This window comes from Pleurodeles waltl, chromosome 4_2, assembly GCF_031143425.1.
Source record: "Pleurodeles waltl isolate 20211129_DDA chromosome 4_2, aPleWal1.hap1.20221129, whole genome shotgun sequence".
In the NCBI taxonomy this organism is placed as follows: domain Eukaryota; kingdom Metazoa; phylum Chordata; class Amphibia; order Caudata; family Salamandridae; genus Pleurodeles; species Pleurodeles waltl.
The window spans coordinates 349441027-349462884 of NC_090443.1; the positions used below are offsets into that span (position 1 = coordinate 349441027).

The 21858-nt window shown below is 43.0% G+C and overlaps 1 protein-coding gene across 4 annotated transcripts in view; it reads right to left on the minus strand.

Annotated features, from left to right (window-relative positions):
• The window catches only part of CAMSAP2 (calmodulin regulated spectrin associated protein family member 2), a 452998-nt gene that overhangs the window by 21251 nt on the left and 409889 nt on the right, over positions 1–21858 (minus strand). For all 4 annotated transcript variants that reach the window (XM_069231424.1, XM_069231423.1, XM_069231426.1 and 1 more), the window contains 2 exons: positions 19177–19313; positions 8310–8530 (listed from right to left, as the gene is read on the minus strand). In XM_069231424.1, coding sequence (XP_069087525.1) covers positions 8310–8530; positions 19177–19313 — 358 coding nt within the window. The remainder of the gene's footprint in view (positions 1–8309; positions 8531–19176; positions 19314–21858) is intronic.

The window sequence follows — 21858 nt, forward strand, 5'->3', positions numbered from 1 at the left end:
CATTGTGCACCAGTGGACAGTTGTTGCACTGCTCTGCGTTCGCATGTAGTATGTACTTTTTAATTTAACTCAGTTCTTGACGTGGATCTGATATGCCTGCTGCATTGTATTAAGTGTAAAGACAGCTATTTAACTTAATCCAATTCCCATAATTCCCATAAAATGGAACAAATGTCAATAGCAGAACATCATCTGATGGAATAATGCTGAGGACATTGTTGCATTAATTTAAGCATGTCTGAAGAAGATAACAGTAAAGTTAGAGTTGAAAAGTGTGCATTTTGTGGCAATTATTTTTAACTGACAAAGCACACATGGCTTTTAACAGATTTTCAGTGCTGACACCACGGTATGATCTGCTAATGGAAATTAAACTCTTAAGGAAGTAATGGTTACATCTTAATTTTGAGTGTTTTAGGCCATCACTGGTGTTCTGTTTATCAGTTATGCAAACTTTTTGAATTGTTCATTAAACCTAGTAAAATAGTAGCGATTGGGTTAACATACACATTTGGGGCCAGATGTACGAAGCTTTTTGCATGGCGCAAACAGCGAAATTCGCTGTTTGCGCCATGCAAAAAGCACATTGCGATACTCATTCCCATTTTGCGAGTCGGTAACCTGGTTACTGACTCGCAAAATGGGAATGCGACTCGCAAATAGGAAGGGGTGTTCCCCTTCCTATTTGCGATTCGCATCGCAATGAAGAAATGTAGAACGCGGTCGCCAAGCAATTTGCAGTTAGCACCCATTTGAAATGGGTGCTAACCCATTTGCAAAAGGGAAGGGGTATTTAAAAGGTTGGACATCCACTATTACAAGGCAAATCTCTCCCATAGCATAACATTGTGATTACCCTAAAACATCTTTTAATTGTAATTTCCAACTGGGAAAAGAAGGACAACTGGAGTCTGGTGTCCCTGGATTCACAATTTAAAATCACAACTTATGAGAAGTCAGATTTTAAATTGTAAATTTGAAAATGCCACTTTTAGAAAGTTGGCAGTTTCTTACTTTAACCATTCTGTGAGTCTGCCTGTCTCTGAATAAACAACTGGGATTGTTGACATCTGGGCTTTGTGCATTCACTCTAGACAGTCACATGCAAAGGGAACTTGGGTGTGACATTTGCATCCTGATGGCCCATCACCAGGCTGATGGGCCATTAACTGGCTTGAAGGAGGCTTGGAGCTTACGGCTGCCTCACTTACTGCTGAAGAGTGCAGTGCCTCTCCTTACGGAAATGACTGCATAAACTCCTGTAGAGTGTCTGGAGCCAGGGAGGGCAGTACAGAGACCTTGTGGGCTTCAAAGGAAGGCCAGGAAGATTCCCCCACGTTCCAGAACTAAGGCATCAAAGCATAAATACTGGAGCCCAAATCCCACCAAATCAGATCTCTACTGGAACAAAGGACTCTCTGCTAGGACAAAGGACTGCTGTACTGCCAGAAGGGACTGCCACTCAGCAACTGCATTACTGTGTTGGCCTACTGCTGCTGTGTGCTGCACTGTAAGAGGGACTGCCACTTTGCTGTTTGCTCTGCTGTACTGGCCTGCTGCTTTTGTCCTGCAGTGAGAAGGACTGGTCTTGTTCGCTATATCCTTGAACTCAAGAGTCTCCGAGGGCTTGTTGGCTTGCCCCGGTTCTTCTGCAGTCTCAAGAACATCGAAGACTCCTTGCAACTCTCCTGAAGGTACTGGACTCTGCCACCTGTGAGTCCTATCCTTGCCTGAGGTACCCCCTCTAGTCCTGGTCCTCGGATGTGGGTTTTGCAGCTGCAAACTGCAAAAAGTGATGCATTGCCCAAAGTGAGGCAGAAAAACTGGTGCTTTGCCTAAAAGACATGACGCTTCGCATCTACAGCTACCAACCTCAAGAATCGGCGCATTTCCCCCCGAGCGCAGCAGAAAAATTGATGCAGCGCATCCCCGTGAACGACGCAACGGCTAACTGGCAACAGCAGCTTCACCACTGCACGACCTGAGGGCGATGGTCAGCGCGGCCTGCCGACGGAGCCTGACGATGAAGCATTGCCCAAGTGCAGAAGAAATATTGGCTCATCGCCCCCTCGCGTCAACGCATTGCTCCAACAAAGGTACTGGTCAATGGACCCTGCATGGGTTAGTAGTCGGCCTCCCCTCTATTGCGGTCACTTTGAATTTTGGATTTGCATCAGTCCTCATGACCTCAAGTAACCTTTCTACTGCTATAGACTTCTGAGCACTGTTTTCACATTTAGGCCCTCATTAGGACATTAGGCGGTGAAAACCACCTACCACCGTGGTGATGACCGCCAAAAGACCGTCGCCGCGGCTACCAGCCTTCCGCCGGATTATGACCACAGTTGGATTTCCGTCAGAAGGATGGCAGAAATCCGGCTGGGGCCATGCCGGCAGTAAGGTGGCGTTGCTGCCAGCAGCAGAGCCACGCCAGTAGACCGCCGCTGGCGGACGCTGCTGCTGGCAGCAGAACCCCGTCCCGTCTCCTGCCGTAGGACCCCCTGACGACAGGTAAGTCGGGTGCTCTGACAGGGAAGGGGGGTGTTGTGTGTGTGTATGTCTGTGTGTGCGTGTATGCGGGTGTGTGTTGCATGTTGTGTGTGTGTGCATGTATGGATGTGTGGGTGCGTGTATGTTGAGTTGTGTGAATGCGTGTGTGCATGTATGTATGTAAGTGTGTGTGGGTGTGTGTTTGAATGGATGTATGCATGCATGGATGAATGTTGGAATGGGTGTGTGTATGCTTGTGTGAAGGGAGAGGTGAGTAGGGGGGCTGGAGAGGAAGGGGGTGTGGGGGAAACCTGTGGAGGGGGAAGGGGCGGGGGAGACCCCTATCAGTGACAGGGAAGTAATTCCCTGTCACTGATAGTGCATACCGCCATGGTTTTCGTGGCCGTAAGGGTGCCACGAAAACCATGGCGGTAGGCAGGCTCATAATCCCGCAGGCGGGCAAGTAACGGCCACCAGGCTGGAGAGTGAAGTCTCCAGCCCTGCGGTCGTTACCACCGTGGTGGTCGGTGTGGTACATTGGCAGTTTGGTTTTAGGCAAACCGCCAATGTCATAATATGGAGAAAAGTACCGCCAGCCTGTTGGCAGTACTTTCCTCCATACGTATGCCGACCGCAGGGGTCATAATGACGCCCTTAATGTTTAAAAATTCAAATCTCCACTTCTACTGATTGGATTTTTGTTGTTCTGGTCTTGTTTTAATCAGATAAATATTTTCTATTTTTCTAACCTTGTGTTGAGTCTTTTTGTGGTGTCTTTCACTCTATTACTGTAATTAAGTGTTGCACAAATACAATTTATACATTGCCTCTTAAGTTAAGCCTGCTCTGTGCCAGGCTACAGGGGGTGAGCACAGGTTAATTTAGAGATTGTAAGTGACTTACTCTGACTAGGAGTGTGGCCCCTACATGGACAGGGTGAATACCTCTGCCAACTAGAGACCCATAGTCTAACATATTTCTTTTTGGGCTCTTCCTTCTGAGCATACCAAAGTCTACAAATATACTCACCATGAGGCTCCAATTCTTGGATCACTGTTATGGCACATCGTGGATGATCTGGGGTTGATAACACTGGCAGAAGCGTAAAGAAACTATTGATGGTAGTTCCACTCCATACAGAGCTGCAGTGTTGTCAATCACTCTCAAGGTCACTGTCCTGGTCTAAGAGTCACACTGAGGTAAAGCTGGGCTTTGTACAGGAGGAAAGGGTACAGCTTTTGGTCAGTTTGTTATCGGGTTGGCACCAGCTGGTCTGGGTGAAAGGAGTGCTAAAGCAACATGGGGGCAGCCGGCACTGTTCTAGTAAGGGAACTGAGTGGTCTGGCATCCTTATCAGTAAGCACTGGACGATTCTATTTTAAACTAGATAACATATCTGATTCTACAAGCATACCCACAATTCTGGCCATTCACTGTTGGCATTTGATCTTGCAGCAAAAGACAAGTATAATATAAGATTTATTGATGTGAAAATACTGTATGGATGCTTAAAACCCAACTAGAGAAAATATGTGCAAAGCTTCCATGCAAGGCAATGTGAAAGTTAAATCGTATACGTCACTAATGCCTTCTGCAGGAATAATGGAAAGGACAGAAAATTGTTTTCATTTTTTCAGTAATAGAAACTGTACAGCAGAGATGAGTCTATTCTCCAATTGCCCTTACCCAAAGAAATGTTACATCAACCTGAGGAGACTGGGGCAAGCACACCAAAGGAAAAGATGTCTGTGCCAATCATGAGTGCAATAAACTTTAAAACATCTCATGTGGTCTTCCTTTCAGTATAAGCCTTGAGAGGCTCCTTCCATAAACTGACTTCTACAAGAGTGAAATGTTCATTGTCATCAGAGAAATGTATTCTTATGTTTGCCTATGCTGCTGAATGCACCATAGCAGCAAGGACACAAAGCTGTTTTTAAGAGTAGGATACAACCAGATTCCCTCATGAATTGTGTAAATTCTTTAAGTATATTGTTGTGAAGTTCTTATTATACCACAAAGAACATATGTATTTGTTCTTGTCTTGGGCACAGCTAAAATGTGCCAATTCCTTGCGCTCACATTCACCTTCTCAGACCTTTTGTCAGAGGTGGGAAGCCGCTTTAGTCACAGCTGGCCAGCTGTGGGGTTTATATATACAGTTAAAAGCCAAAGAAAAGCGTACCATTTTAGAGGGGCAGTTATGTTGAGGGTATTCAGGGTCAGGAGGTACAAGCAATGGGAAACCAGAGTTCTCCATGGCTTTTACAAGAACAGCATGAAAGAAAATGCCAAACTGTAGAAATGTGCCCGACATGACTACAGAAACAATCACAAAGGTCATATGGCCAGTGAAAAGTTTCAGATTATGAAGCTCACATGCAACAAAATGTGACATATCGCCATCTGGTCATAAAACCACAACTTAGCTATTAGTACCATCAGGGTCAATCTATAGCATTATAATCTCTGCAGGAAGTCGTATTAGATCATGGAGTGTCACTGGACATTTGTCTTGAAATGGCTAAAAGATCAGAGCATTCACTTGCTAGTTGAAACAGCCTTCTTTAGCTACTGGATAGATCTACAAGAAGAAACGTCCCATTTTGTAAACATGTTGCAACAAAGACATAGCTCACCTGGTTAATCCAGTCACACAACAGATATAAATAGGTGCTCCCCATGAAAGATTCTGAAGTGAAGAATAAGTCACAAGGGATAATTTGGGATTTGTGAAGCATTGCATCCGAAACAATCCATGTTCAGAAAAATCAAGCTTTCCACCTTACCCTGTGGAAGTATTTGGGTAGAAAGTCATCAATTAATCCATATTTTCAGGATTTCACACTTTTCCTATCATGTACAATTATATCACTGAATTGAGTGATATTTACTGACATTCAAGAGTACTTCTATGTCCTGACAATGTTGACACAAATTACCGAAAATGTGCCAGTTTTTTCATGTTTTCTATATTGCCTATATTGTTAATAATTGTGAAACATTATTTTATGTCAACCCTATACAAGTGAATTTACTATTTTTAGTTTTAAACTTTTGTTTGTAATGTTTTTAACAAATCGTGCAATAAATGCATTCATTTATTCATTCAAGTGAGGTTTTGTAGAGTGCAGATCCTAAACGGGATTACTTCAATGGGGTCTCAAACTGGTTGGTCAGCGAAAATGATAGTGAAGTAAAGGAAGTGCTGTGGATCACACAGTTTGGTCTAGTGGGAAAGCTGGAAATTGAGCCCAGGTTTCCTGGTTGCTCACCGTGCAATACGTATCCTTTAGAGTTACATCCTTCTCTTTTGCACTTAATATCAAAGGTCAATGCTTTGTTTTTTTAGATATTTCGTGAATGTTTTAGTACATAGAGTTCAATAAATCACACCTTAAATAAAGCTGACACTATACATACACACATGTACATGTGCATAATCATAAGATTTAAACATGTGCTTATCTGGTTAGGATGTTTCTTCAGATACTGAAGATTAACCACAGAGACAGAACATGTCTCTCTGAAACCATGCTGCACTCCACAAGCATCTTCTTGGAGCGCTGTAACATAAGGAGCAAACTCGGTGGTGGCTCCAATGTCTATTGGACCATTTTCTTATTTTTTAAGTGCAGTCACTGAGGTTCCTCCTCTCCTAAATCGGCCTGTTTCACATGCAAGGTGATCCACCAGTAACATTAACATAAAATAGCTTTTACTGCCTTCTCTTACTCAGGTGTACAGCATCCATTTTAGGACATCCTCATTCCTCACTCCTTATCCCTACTTCACATCCCTGCTTCTCATCCATCATCCCTACTTCTCATCCATCATACATCATCCCTAATTCTCATCCATCATATATCATCCCTACTTCTCATCCATTATCCCTGCTTCTCTTCCATCATCCCTACTTCTCATCCATCATACCTACTTCTCATCTATCATCCCTGCATCTGTTCCATTATCAATTTTCCTCATCCATCATACATCATACCTACTTCTCATCCATCATAAATCATCCCTCCTTCTCATCCATCACCCCTCCTTCTCTGCCATCATCCCTTCTTCTCATCCATCACTTCTCACTCATCTATCATACATTATACCTACTTCTCATCCCTCATCCCTGCTTCTCATTCCTACTCATTCATCATCCCTACTTATCATCCATCATCGCTACTTCTCTTCCATCATCCCTACTCCTCATCCATACTTCTCATCCATCTTCCCTCATTCCTACTTCTCATACCTCATTCATCATCCCTACTGCTCATCCATCATCCCTACTTCTCGTTCCTCATCCCTCAGTCATACCAACATATTTTAAGTTTTGTGAAACACACCTTCACACTGATTGGTTGGCAACAGCCAATCAGAGGTATGAGAGAGGCCAGCATTCTATTTCACTGAAAGGTAGTCTTCTCATTGTATGGCTGGGTGAAGACAAAGGAGAGGAAATGCAACTGTGTGTTTGTTTCCATTGAATTCAATGCTGTACAACATTTCATTTTATTTAACTAAGTGTTTTTCTGTTTACACAGGTCTCTGCAGAAAGCTCTGCTGGTTTGGGAAATACAAGGAGTCCCCATCATGGGCCATAAATCAGCTCTTGGAGAAAGGGATGATGTGTAATAGATGAGAAGTAGGGATGATGGAAGAGAAGCAGGGATGATGGATGAGAAGTAGGGATGATGGCTGAGAAACAGCGATGAGAAGTAGAGATGAGGAGTAAGGAATGAGGTTATCCTAAAATGGATGCTGTACAAGTGGCTCCCGTGGCTTGACAATTAGAGTCATTGTAGGACAGGCTTAACACCTCAGTGACTGCAATTTTAAATAACCTAACAAAACAAAGAAGTCATAAAGACACCACAGAGATTGCCTCTCAGGGTACAGTGCTTCCAACACACTTTGACGATGGATGCAAGGCATAGCTTTAAACACTTGTCTTCTGTTTCCCACTCACCCAACCTACCACATCTCCCAAGGTTCCTACACCCATCAACAAAGAGAACCTTCTTTCCTGTCGGTGCTCACAATAAAAATATTCAAGAAAATGTAGCTGCATTTTTCCAACCATCCATGAGAGAGCAGCACAACATGTGCATCTACAAACGATTTATGCTTCACAACTGAAACTGTCCCACCACGGAATATTGTAAAACAGAGAAGAGCTTGGCAATAAATCACTTGAATAGATAATGCGAAGAGACTGGTATCTGCCGAACTATAAAAAGCAAAAGCAAAATATCGAAGATGGCAATAGGTTTGCAGCAATTAAGGCATTCATTTAGTACACTTGTGAACTGTTTGGAAATGTAAATGCAGTAGGCTTGTCACGCCACCAAGAACAGCCCGTTATAAATATGCAACAGCATGCATGGATGCAGAGTAGTTTAGAAAAATCTTAGCACAAGAGTGAACGGATTGAATTTATCCTGTAATCGTCTGAATCTTAAATTGTAAACATTATCACAATTTTACTGACTTCTTGGTCTGTAAAATGTCAAACAGTTGCTGCAAAGGTTAGTTGTAGAAAAAGAGTGATGCATTGAACTGTGTTACAAAGTCTGAGGTTTGTGGAGTGGTCTCGTGTGCAGTGCGTGAGCATTTGCATGCACGCATAGCAGAACAGGAAAAACTGGACACCGAAGTTTGCACAGTGAAAGTTTCAAATGAGGTGGAGTGCAGCTTTAAAAAGTATACATTGTTGTAGCTGTGCATGCCAATCAATGCAGAGGAGTGAGCCGCCCAAACCACGCTGGTGCCCATGCATGAACAGACTCTACTGGCGCATGTGACGTGGATGTTACCTGGTGGACCCTTAGTGGGAGTTTTGGGTGACTCAATGTGATCCCTGTGAATGGATTTGGGGCGTGGCTTCTTCTGCTTGGTCGAGTTGGTGCGGGGTTTAATTGCGCTGTCCATTTCTTCAAAGAGCTTCAACTGCTTTCGCCTCAAAAACTCCTGCCTTATGAATTCCCGACGTGCCTTATCGTCTTCTTTTTTCTGCCGTTCCTCTTCTGACTTTAACCTTGCAAATACAAAAAAGAAAGGCACATACGGGTTGTGAACTCACATGAAAACATTTCAATTTGCAAATTAGATTTAGCCGATCCCGCGTCACCATTTGATATTGAAGGCAAAATTCTATGTCAGGACAGGAGGCTTCAGATTATGCTTTCTCTTTCTTTACTGAGAAAATGACAGCAGCTAATCAACATTAACCAAGCAAAGAAATACATATCCCAACAATCATGGTAGTTCATAATGCCCAATCCCAGGCCTGCTCTCGATATAAATGTCTCTGCCGCTTTAGTGCGTCCTCTTTCTTTTCTGCTTGCAGCCAGAGATAAGTCATCCTTCACACTATTTTTATAATTCTGATTACCCTTGTGTTTTTAAACACTAAGTACAGCCGTGGAGCTGGGATTGAGCAGTGCTTCGCTGGGGAGTCTCTTCCCCTATTGATCACAAATGCCGTCGCGCTCGCAGGTCAGCCGAACCCTTTTTCCTTCCTTGGGTCGGCCGCTTCGAGCGGATGGCTTTTTCTAGTGTTATCTGGCCTTCCGTGTCCCCCCTTTTCAGTGTGTGTGTGTTGCTGGCCTCCTTGGGAGGCCAGGCGAGCGTTCACACAAGGAGGACTCAGTCCTCTTTCTATTTCCATGAATGTGGATGCGAGCAAGGCAATCTCCGACATCCTTGCATTTCGGAGATCGCCGCGAGCGCAGCGCTTCAGCTAAAGTTCACATTATCCCCTAAGAATGCCCGATGGGGTGCGAAAACGGAAATGGGACTTTCCCTAGGGAAAGTTGGGCAGGTGCTCCCTCCACTCTGATTTTGGCCGTGTTTGGAGAGGATTAATCTCTGATTTAACTACAAGTTTCTCCTTAGTTGACGTGGAGGGGCTGTTTCCCCCCTCCCCCACACTTTTTTACCTCCTCTATATCCTCTTGCTTTCTGGCATGGCGTATTATGCAGAAGAGGACGAATATTTCCAAGAAAAGGCAGAAGTGCCCTATGAATACCAGATGGAGGAGAGACTAGAACAGGCCCTGGGTCACATGTGCAGGACTCTGATAAAGGCTCTAAAGCCTTTCGCTCAACCTCCGGTGAGGTACGGACATAGAGAATTGATGGGACATCCCCTCTCCGAGTCACTGGCTGGATACAGTCAACTTTCTGATGTGGGCCTTGCCCCGAGAGCCTTACTGGGGACTATGTCCTCAGCAGAAATGTTTTCACAGATGGCTTCATCGGTCCTCAAAGATCATGAATACAGACCTGGAGTTTCTCTTGCTCCTTCTGGCCCTTTTTTGACTTCTGCTCCTCCACGCACTGAGGCATCCCACTCCTCTTCCTTCTTCTGACTGACCAGGTGTTAGACGATGCCAAACAGTCTCTCAAGCACAAATGTAAGACCTGCCATACCACGGCTGACACTGTGGTTCAAAATCATTTATTTTTTGATCAAGAAAATATAATTCACCCCAGATCGAGATGGCGCATTATGTGCAGGAGAGGTTATGTAAAAGGTTTGACAAGGACATGCGCAATACTTTATGTTCAGAATGTCCTCGTCCTTCGTTACTCAACAAAGTTGCTGATACCCTGGAACTGAAACCTAGCATGGCCACATTCCTCAAAAAAATTCACGAAAGACCCTAAGAAAGATCTGGATCAGGCCTGGAGAGGTTGTCAAGACAAACTCCTCGATATTTCGGGGCCCATTACTAAGATCCTGGAGCTGGCGGTGCTGGCAAAAGACTCCAGTACCCCATTTGACCCTGAGGCCATTTCGGAATGGGCAGAGAGGGCAATCAGCCTCCTAGGGAATGCAAACTGTGCCATGTCCACGGAACAGAGGACATCCTTTCTAATAAGAATAGACCCTAAATTGGCTGATATGGCACCTTCGGAACCTGGAACCCTAGAGAATGGTCTGCTTTTCAGAAATACATTTGTGAAAGATCTGGGCAAATACATCTCCACTGTTTCCACTCTTGACAAAGCCCAGACCTCTATGAAGAGGATGTTCAGCAGAGGCCTTTTTACCAGGACCGGATGCTATTGAGGTGGAGCGCCCTGCTGAGGTTTCTATTAGGCCTCACAAGTTACCCCCAGAGCGGGCGTGGCTCCTTTCAGCCTACATCAGGAATCTATCCTTCCCGAAACAGGAGAGGCTGTGGTCGTGCCTACAGAGGTGGGGGGAGAGGTGGCTTCAGTTCCACAGATGTTACAACATCAGGTAAGAGTAGTCCCCTTTTCAGAGGTTGTTCTGGGGTGGGAGTTGAAATGGCATCTAGCTACTTGCCACATATTTCTCAAGATCCTTGGATTTTACATGCAGCTCAATGTTACAGAATGGAGTTTTACTCCCTTCACAAACAAGATGTCCCCGCCCCCCCACCTTCCCCTTCGTTTTTCCCAGCCAGAGAGTAGTTTCTTAGGTGACAAAATAGTTTTGCTGCTTCGAAAACAAGAAATAATCAAGACAGATCCCCACCTGTCAGGTTTTATCAGCCGAATCTTTTTGGTGCAGAAAAAAGGTGGGGGTTACCGTTTAGTGCTAGACCTAAAGACGTTCAACTCATGGATAGTGTACCGCCATTTCAAAATGGAGGGTATCCAGCTTCTAAGAGATCTCTTATGAGGAAGAGATTGGCCTGTCCAGCTAGATCTCAAAGATGCTTATTTAACGGTGCTGATTTTTGATCCGCATCGTCGTTTTCTTTAATTTTGTTGGCGAAACCAATGGTACGAGTTCACCATTCTTCCCTTCGGTCTGTCCTCGGCCCCTTGATGCTTCACCAAACTGCTACGGCCGGTGGTACAATTTCTTTGAGAACGAGGCATTCGCCTGATTATCTATCTCGATGACATCTTAATCATGGCCCACACCAGAGAACTGGTTTTACTGCATCTTTCTTGGACTATTCAGACTCTGCAGGATCTGGGTTTTCTGATAAACTCCGACAAGTCAATCATGAATCCCTCTCAATGTATAGAATTCTTAGGTTCCCAAGTATATTCTATCAAAGCGCACTTGAAATTACCGCTTGTGAAACGAGCCTCAATCAAGAGAGAGTTACGGAGAGCCCTTGCTTCTCTGACTATATCGTTGAGGACACTTGCTTGTCTAGTAGAGCTTCATGCTGCTTCCATTCAGGTGATATTTCCGGGCTCCCTTCACTACTGGCCCACAACGTTTGAAAATCTTACCTCTACGCAAAGGATTATCTTAGCAGATCCTGTTGTCGGACGAGGCCAGGACAGAGTTATTTTGGTGGATGGACCACATGGATGCATGGAACGGCAAGGCCATTTTTGCATCCTCTCCAGAGATTATCATGGAATCGGATGCTAGTCAATGGGGAGCTCGGTGCAGAACAATTCAGATGGTCACCAGAGGAGTTGAATCTTCATATTAATTGTTTGGAGCTTCTACCGGGAGATTTTGCGATTCAATCTCTTTCTCCCCTCAAAGCTAGTTGTTGCATACTTTTGCATATGGACAACATTTCAGCAGTGTGATACATAACTAGCCTAGGTGGAACCAGATCTCGCGTTCTGGTGGAAATTGCCAAAGAGTTTTGGCATTTTTGCCTCCAACACCAAATATCGGTGACAGCGGAGTACGGAGTGACAGCAACTAGAACACCATCAGTCAGTCTTTCACAATCAGATAAGGCAGCCGGGCAAATGCTCGCCAGACCTGTTTGCATCAAGGCTCAATACTAAGCTCCCTCGGTTTTACAGTTGGAGGCCGGACCCTCTGGCCCTGGGGTCAGAAGTCTTTCTCTAGGATTGGACCATGGGTCTTCTTTATGCCTTCCCTCCATTCTTCAGAATTCAGAGAGTACTCTCTCAAGTGAAGTGACAGATGGCGGAGATAATTTTGGTGACACCGCTCTGGAAGGCTCAGTTGTGGTTTCCAATAGCGATGTTTCTATCATGTGTTCCTCCGGTTCTAATTCCATCCTTCCCATCCTTGCTCCTGAATCCGGCGGATCTCCCTCATCCTCTGATATTACAGGGACTCTTGTCACTCATGGCATGGAGACTTTCAGAAAACGCTGGCAAGTGCCAGAGGTTTTAAGAGATGCTATGTTTTTCTTATCCCAACCTTGGGCACCTTCCACTGATAAACGTAACGAGGCCTCCTGGAAGCGATGGATGGGTGGTTCAGTGAATGGAGTTTTGATCCCATGGGGTCCCACATCAGTATGATTGTCAATTTCCTTTTGGACTTAGCTACCCAAGGTGTAGCATATAGGACCATTAATAATTTTAGGTTGGCTATTTCAGCAGGGCACCCACATCTTGAGGGTGAACCAGTGGGTGAATATCCTCTGATTTGTAAACTATTATGGAGCATCCAAACGATTAGACCTCCTCAAACTAAATAATTCACTTTATGGGATGTAGATGTTCTACGTTTTCTAAGAAACTGGCCATGTGACGAGGATCTCTCTTGTAAACAATTGTCAGCCAAGCTCACTGTTCTTCTGTGTCCAATCTCATACGTGCTACTGATTTAGCAGGTAGAGTATTTACACCTTCAGGAGTTTCCTTTTCTATTTCCAGACATACGAAAACGGCAACTAAGTGTATTTCTTATTCAGCTTTTCCTCATAATCAGAAATTATGTGTTGTAAAATGTCTGAAGGCCTATGAGGATTGTACTCGGGAGAATCGCAGAAATGCTCAAGGACAATTGCTCATATCTCTACAAAGTCCATTTGCTCCAGTTTCATCAGCCACATAGGCCAGATGGGTTAAATGGTTATTGGGGAAGGCTGGTACAGATTCCTCCACCTTTGGAGCACATTCAGTGCGTGGCGATACGACATTCAAGTCCTTTGGGGCTAGTTCTCGTTTAGAGGATATTGTGGCTGCCGCAGATTGGGCTTCGTACACTATGTTTAAGTTTTTTTTTATTATAAACCCATTGTGGATGTGGCATCTACTGTGGTGGATCAACTTTGAACTAGCATAATCCCTTGAGGTATGCTCTATCGATTACTTAGGGGTAAGAATCAGTAATGATATGAACTGGCAGGCCCAGGTAGGGAAAAGCTCAGCCCTCTTAGCACATAGGGCAGGGGCAATTTTGCGTTTTCAAATGTCTAATATTGAGAAAGTTGTTTCCCCTGCTATTAAAATTTATTTAGCTAAGGCTCAGAGTGCCGCGGTCTATGGTGCTGAGGTCTGGGGTTGCTCTAAATCCAGTAAGTTATCCGTGGGGGAAAATAATTTTGCAAGATCACTCTTGGCATGTCCTCGTAGTACGCCCCTGATCCCAGTGTTTTTGGATCTAGGGTTCCCTCGCATTTCCGATGTAATAGCCTTAAGGCCTTTAATATTTTGGGTTCGTATTTGGACTACCCCTGAACTAGACACTTACAAGGAAGCCTTGCAAGACTTATTGGACAGACCAAATGTACTCTGGTTCCATAATTTGGGACTCAGTCACTTTTGGAGCCAGCCCAATAAGTTAAGGAGGGCTCACAAGGACCACCTGAAATCTGCTTACTGGTCCCATGTTAGGGAAAAATATCTGCTCTGCACTTCACATGGTAGACTGACATCGCTCTTCCTCGATTATAAGTGGTTTCCCCAGTTCGAACCCTTTCTGGACCTAATTACTGATCAACTAAGCAAAAGTTTGTTTGTTCGACTTAGGTATGGATGTCTCCCTCTGAAGTCTTTTTCCAGTTCATGGAGCTCCACCCTGCTATCCGACAAATGTCCGTGTTGTAATGACTCTGTGGAAACAGTAGTGCACTTTTTGTTCATTTGTCCTGCCTATGGAACTGCCCGGCGGAAATGGCTTCGTCCCGTTTGTAGAAACATGAGGTTGAGAACATGTAAAGACGCCCTTAGGCTGATGTTGAGAGATTGCTCCTCTCCTTTAATTTGTGCGGTCAGCAAGTTCCTTGCGTCCGCTTGGTATATACGTACATACTTTTTAAAATAAAATAGGACTATAAGTGATTTGTTATTAATTGTTTTCTGATTTTACCTTATCTTACTTATTTGTTTTATAAATGTACTTTTTATAAATTACCGTTGTGGAAGCTAAAAGCAGTCAATCAAAGGATCTTTTACATTTCCCTTTTATCTACATGCCGGGGCATATATGTGAAGATATATCTGACTTCTTTTTCTCTTTGTATACTCGCAGATTCCTCATTTTCCATTATTCTTATCTCTCTTTTATCACCTATTTTTTTACTTTGGTGTTATATATTTATTATGCAGAGATCTTGATTTTACTGTTGTAAATTATTGCTTTGATGGTTATTTGGACCGAATAAAGCTTGTTTTGATGATGATGATGATGAAGTCCTTTGAGGCTAGTTCTCGTTTAGAGGATATTGTGGCTGCCGCAGATTGGGCTTCGCACACTATGTTTAAGTTTTTTTTAATTATAAACCCATTGTGGATGTGGCATCTACTGTGGTGGATCAACTTTGAACTAGCATAATCCGAAGCCTTTGGTCCTGACATAGAATAAAAAATGTTCTAACAATCACGTTGAGAATTTTCAATTTTATTAAGGACACAGAGGCGAGGATTATCCCACCCTTATCATTATTATTATTATTATTATTATATTTCACTGTAATAATTATGTAGCAAAAATGTATATGGTACAATTTGATGATATGCATGATGTATTTTCTCATGTACTTTACTTGTTCCCACCCATGTTTTTTCCTGAATCATTACTAGTTTATTAGTGCATTTTCCTTTGTTCATAGGATTAGACAATAAAGACGCATAAATATCTGGAGGTCTTGTGTAGGACAAGATGATTGCGTCAGTTCAGCCGGTGACTACAGTTACTGTTCCTCGTTGGGACTTTGGAGAATCCAGTTACGGAGATCAGGTTAACATGTTCAGTTATTTGCAAAGAAAGAGAAAGGACTAAGGAGACAGAGGCATTTATATGGAGAGCAGGCCTCGGATTGGCCATTATGGACTACCAGGATTGTTGGGATGTGTAGTTTTTTTGTATGGTTAGTGTGGATTGGCAGCTGTCGTTTTCTCAGTAAAGAAAAAGAACGCATAATCCTCGCCTCCGTATTCTTAATAGAACTTTACACCATAGCTAGAAACATTTTTATTCCCAGTTATTCGAAAATTCCTGTCTTCATTGCTGTGGGCTGCAGATGGATCAAGCAAATCAAATATCTAGAACTTTTGCTTAATTTCACTCGAACTCTTACACTATACTCATGCAGTCGGTAAAAAATTGGTGACAAGTTACAGTTGTGTGGCATGGGGACACATTCTTGTGAGCAATATGAAACTTTGTATAATTAATTGAAATGATGAATGCAAAACCGCCTTCGGAGTCAATGGCATAGAGAAAATATATGATTCTCTTCCATAATGATAAATAAAGCAGGAAATGGTGCAAATAGGCCCCAATATCCTGGAATGCATTGTCGGGTATGGTGGCTACATTTGATTTTAGTGGTGTGACGATATTAAACAGTTCATCTCAGGACAGCCATATCTATATTTTTGTTTCTAATTACAATTACTACTACTACTAATAATAATTAACAGTTTGTTTATATAGTTTCATACTGCACTTAGGTCACCTGAAAGTGCTTTGAAAGGTGTTGCTTAATGTACAAAATCATGGTTAACTTCATTAGACATTTTAATCTCTGCTGTGTTACTGAAGGTGTTTTTCAGAATGTATCACTTATATTTTTGGTCCGGTCCTCGCACTACATTTTCTCCACTCTCAGTTTATTCTTCAGGGGCATATTTTAAATGGTATTTCCTCCTGTGATTAGAGATTCCCTGGCAAAGTTATTTCCCTGTCATCTCCAATTTGTGGGCAGTTGTCTCTGTTTATAAGAATGTCCTCTGGTCTTTAAGAGGTTCAGAAGAGATATGTGTGTAGCTAGGGGGCCAACTAGGGCTAATATAGCGAACGGCTAGGATAAACCTGAACCATCGTCAGTTCTTGCTAACTCCCAAAGGTCACTGTGGAGTTGTGGTGTATTCCTTCTGAACATGGTCAGTATTAACACATTGACAAAAAGGCGGCCCAGTCCCAAAAGTACCAAGTACATTGATTGCTCTGTAAAATTTATATTTCTTCTCCACTGGGTATCCTGCAAAGTTGTGGGTATCTCTATTCTGAAGGTGCCTCGGCATGGATACTGCTTCTTCATCTGGTGTTTTTCCCTTGACAAAACGGCAAGAGCAGGTTTGTCGGTTTCATGAAGGTCACCTAAAAGTGAGTGTTTCCCCCCAACTGAACTCCTAACCCAACATACTTCTAAAATATAAACACCACCAATTCGTATACCCAGAGCTCGTCCAGAGACGTCTCAATGTTCATGTCAGAATGGTTGCTCTGTAAAGAGGTCACCAATTCCCAGTTCCCAGCCTTCAAAATTCAGGCAAATGGTCATCATTTTCAGATCTCTCTTCAAGACATCTTCTGTATTGGAGGCTGACACGTCTTTCCTGGGCTATTGTGTGAATTATTGGTGTTGCCAAAGCACACGTGAGAATGAAACTTTTCCCCATTGTAGTCTTTCATCTTCATGACTTTGTTAAGAGGATACATATTATCTTGTTTGCAAAAGGTGCCTGCCACTGTATAAAAGGTAGAAGTCAAATTTATTTTGATTGAAGTTGTTCTGTGCCCTTATTTTGCCAAACGACTTTCTTATTTCAGAAGCAGTTAGATCCTGAAACGTTAGAAAGAGGCTCTGGTGGCATCAAACGGTGCCATCATGGCCACCTGAGTTAGGCTTAAAAAAATTAGATCTGATGACTTGGAGAACAATACACCATTTATTTTTTCTTCAGCGTTCTATTAATAACAGATAGACTAATGCATTCAGGTAAGTCATCAAAAACACTTTTTCTTTTCTTGATGCGTTTATGAAAGTTACTGTTCCTAGCAGTTTGGTCCTGCATTCTCTCTTTGTTCTGCAAGTTATACCCTCCACATCTCGCCAGCAGGGAAAACTGGCCTACACAGAGGTGAGGTATGCATCACAAGTGGGTTCTGTCCTGTTCTTTGCTGCACAACCAAAAGGATTGAAGACCTAATCTCGCTTCAACATCCTATTCTTCTGAAAGGATGTGGTTACGTTATTTTTTTTCCCAGAAGATTGAGGTCTTTGTCGTCATGTTTTTGAGCAAAGCCATCCTCTGCACATATGGTTGAACCCTGATTCTGTTAATACTTTTGCTATTTTCATTTACTGTAAAAGAATGCAAAGCAAAAGTTCTGGCACATTCTGGACCTTAAGATGTTGAACAAATGTGCAAAAGGAGAGACTACATCGGAGTGAGAGACTTGCAAAATGCATATTTCCAAATATTGATTGTATGAAAACAAATACTTTTTATTCACTTAAGGAAACACAAATAATATACATAATCCTGGCATTAGGAGTGGAATCATTTTCAAAATCAGTTTCTACAGAAATGGCAGTGATGGCACAGTTTGAATAAGACAATAAGTATTTGTGTATCTGTACCAAGAAAAATAGCTCATTAACACATTTCACAACCCAAATTTGCCAAAACATGCCTGCCCTGGGAATTACGAGTCCCATCTGCCAGCCTGTCTATGGCGGTAAACACCACCATGGAAAGGCTGGCAGTATGGGGGCCCCTGCACTGCCCATGCACTTGGCATAGTTAGTGCAGGGGCCCCCATGCACAGCCTCATTGTGCATTCCACTGCCTGAATTACAGGCAGTCGGTTGCGTGACAGGTGCTGCTGCACCTGCTGCACCGCCACATTCCTGTCGGCTCCATTAGGAGCCAGCTGCAATGTTAAGGCTCTGTTCCGCACTGGGCCAGTTCCACCCACCGGCCGAGCTGGGAAGCCATAATCGGGCTGGCGGGATGGCAATGACGGGAGGCCTCCGCCGCCCGCCAAGACCATAATGAGGGCCATGTCATAATGAGGACCTATGTCTTGCAACCTCTCTCCATGAAGATCTGCGGACTACCCCTTGTGGTTGGTGGGATCCATGGCCCATAAATCGGGTCTCTGGATACTGTGAGATACCTTTTCCTGCCATTTCTTCTCCCTAATTCTACTCCATTGGTAAACTAATGTGAATGCTTTATCCAGTCCCCAGATTAACATTAAATACTTTCAGTGCAGTGGTTACATTAGAGACTTTAAGAAACCACGTAAAAAAAAAAACATCAGTCCCTTCCTTTGACCCTGCCAAAAGCACGTACAATAAGCCCAACAACTGTCTCAAGTTCAGAGTAGGAGTCATCATCCCACCTTCATTTGTCCTAACTTGAGCCCTATATCAAACATGTGTTATGTTATATTTTTAAAGGATTGCTTGCTTTAATACCTTGTGGTGCTCACCCTATTAGAAAACTGTATTATCAATATTGTTTTTCTTTTGTTTGTATAGACGTTTGCCAGTGGAGGGAACCTTGGCTAGTTTGTCCTCACTCGCTAAAAAAATCTTCACTCGCTAAACAAATCATGGTAACCCTGACTACTACCTTTCCTGTTCAGAAGTCTAGCCTGTAACAGAAACAACTGATTAGTTTAATGGGGCTACAGCTTGCATACAGTACACCTGGAGCAAATTAACTATCTGTTTTAAACTACTGTTCTAGCAAGCTAATTCACTGAGCTCTTGCAAGTGGTTGTACCTTGCTTCTTCCTTCTTCTGTTCTAACTCAGCTTCCAGCTCTTGTTTTCGAAGATTATTTTCTTGTTCTCGTCTTAACCGTTTCTCTAGGAGAGCTGCTCGTTTAAGGGCCATATCGTTTTCTTCCTTCTGGTCATCCTGTGAGAATTCAGAATTATCAGACGTTAGGTATGTACATTCTACACAACCCTAGATCAGAATATTATTAAGAGAAAGTGTGTTATCTCATTTGGGAGGCATGGGTCAGTATTTAAAATTCAAATTACAGTTTGGTCAGCACTCTTATGCCACTGGTGCATACAAATGTCATTAACATTTTTCTTTCACTGACAGCAACATAGGATTAGGCAGTGGGTCAGCCTACTTCAGCCATTGTTCTCTTGCACGGTGCTGTCTGGTAATGTGAATAACCTTCCAAATAGAAGAGCAATTCAGTGTCTGGATGACCCAACATATAACCTTTGGACCAAATTAGATTTACAGCATGATTTATTTATTGGTGTTCAGCCTGTCCTTCATTAGGGTCACAGAGTAAATTACTGACAGAGGTGGCGAGTGACAACTATGGAAATGTTCATCAGATGAGCAGGCATTTTGAGAATTGGCAGGAACCACTGTCAAAGCAATTTCTGTCAATGCATTGCAATTTTGCAGTATGTCTCCATCAACATTAGAAAACTTTCAAAGTTTTATTTTTATTTTCAAAAAGAAAATCCTTAAGTGGGATTGTCTGTTTGAAAATTAGAAAAAAATACCCCCAAAGCCTTGGAGGTTTCCTCCCATAGTGATGGAAGCATTTTGCACTTTTCAGTGCCCCTTTTTTCATGGCAGTGATGGGCACTGAAAAACAGCTACATGTCTGTCCATCTAAATTAGGTGGGCAGACATATAGCCAAACATCTGATGGTCCTTACTCCATTGGGCTTTTGGAGAAGTTTAACCACGGTGGAGACATAGTAGTCTCTGCCATTGTCAAATTATGGTCCACCCACATTTCAGTCTGGCGGGCAAACCATAGTCTTGGCAGGGACGGAACTCCGCCCCCCCTGCAACGGAGCTTCCTCTGTTCCAAGATTTAAATTGGGCCCTTAGCTTTTGGCAGACAGAATACTCTGTTGCAAACGCGATGAGGTACCCGACCCACCAAACCATCTGCTGAACATTAAATCAGACTCATAATTAGAGGTCTCAACTCATTATCAGTTGATTTGAAACCATGACAGCCACCTCTAAAAAGATCAGAGAATTCCTCACAGTGAGCATTTTCTGCTGCACCAGGGAAACCAGAAATAGAGTGAAACCAGTGAAAGGAAGGGTTTGAGGCTTACACTGAAATTATTGGCTGTGACACAGCCACTGGGAAAAGAAAATTAGCACTTCTTAAAAAAAATGTATGGACGCTGATGGTTGAGAAAATCTTAAAACACTGCATCCCATCGAATTAGAGGAGGAACAAGGACATGAAGCATTGTATGAGTACCAACAAGTGGTGTTGTAAATAGGTAAGAATTACATGTAGCAAGATAAGTTCTTGGGGAAGAGGGTCAACTCCCCAGTGAACCAATAGATGCTTTTATATCCGCTTTATTTTGCAACTATGGGTAATTCCATAACGAGATGATTCAGGATCAGTTGTTTCACAAAAAGTTAAACTTGAACCTTCAAGAGAAACTATTTTAATTGGAAAATTGGCTCTGGAAAAGGCTATCTATATTGCAAACAGATCTGAAGCGTGTTGCAATGAATGAAACAGCTGACTCAGGAAGTCAGTGTAACGAGTAAAGCAGCGAAGTTCAAACTCATAACAAACTCTGTTTTAGATGGGGATATAGTAATGCGGTCATATATTATAAGCCGGAATTGCCTTGCAAGCTTATCACAAGTGCAAGGGACATAATGCCCTCAAGTGTATGGGTAAAAATAGAATGGTGGCAGATTGTTGGAGATACAAAGACCAAGCTTGTGTAAGAGAGGTAAACAATATCTATGTACCAGAAAAGTTTGAACTGCAAGTGTGGGAAGATGGTAAATTGTGTAAAGATGGTCCCTGTTGTGGTTTCTTAATTTGAGTTTAGACGATCGACCTATGGGTAGATTCCGGTGATAAATACACGCTCATAGGAAAACATTTACTGGACTCTTTGAAGGACAGGAGCTTAAATCCCCTACACATTACACTTAAAGACTAAAGAAATACACCAATACAAGTGGTGGCATATTTCAAGGCCACTTTGGCAAACACACAGACAGGCTAAAGTGTGCACAGCCAAGGATGGGCCATGTTTGCTTGGGTGGACAGAGCAGGGAGAATGGATGATGAACTTAGTCCGGAATCATCTCATTCAAGTGAAAGGGTGCGAGGACATAATTTTGGAGGCAACAGAAGATCAGGAAGTGAATGCTAAGGGAGAGAAGCTATTTCCCCAGATGTTCTCCAATTCACTGCATAATACTAAAAGAAAATGTGACGCCCCAAGCACATAAGATGAGGAATGTACCGTACTGCTATTGGTGAGGGAAGATCTTATGAAGGAGCTCAATCGGTTGTGTCAAGTGGGTGTCAGTGAGGAAACAGAGTTTGTGAAGTGGTTTTCCCCAATCGCAGTGGCACATAAAGCAAATGGCCATCTTAGATTTTAAACAAGAATTTGTGGTTTGATCAACATCTCCTACCACAAATTGG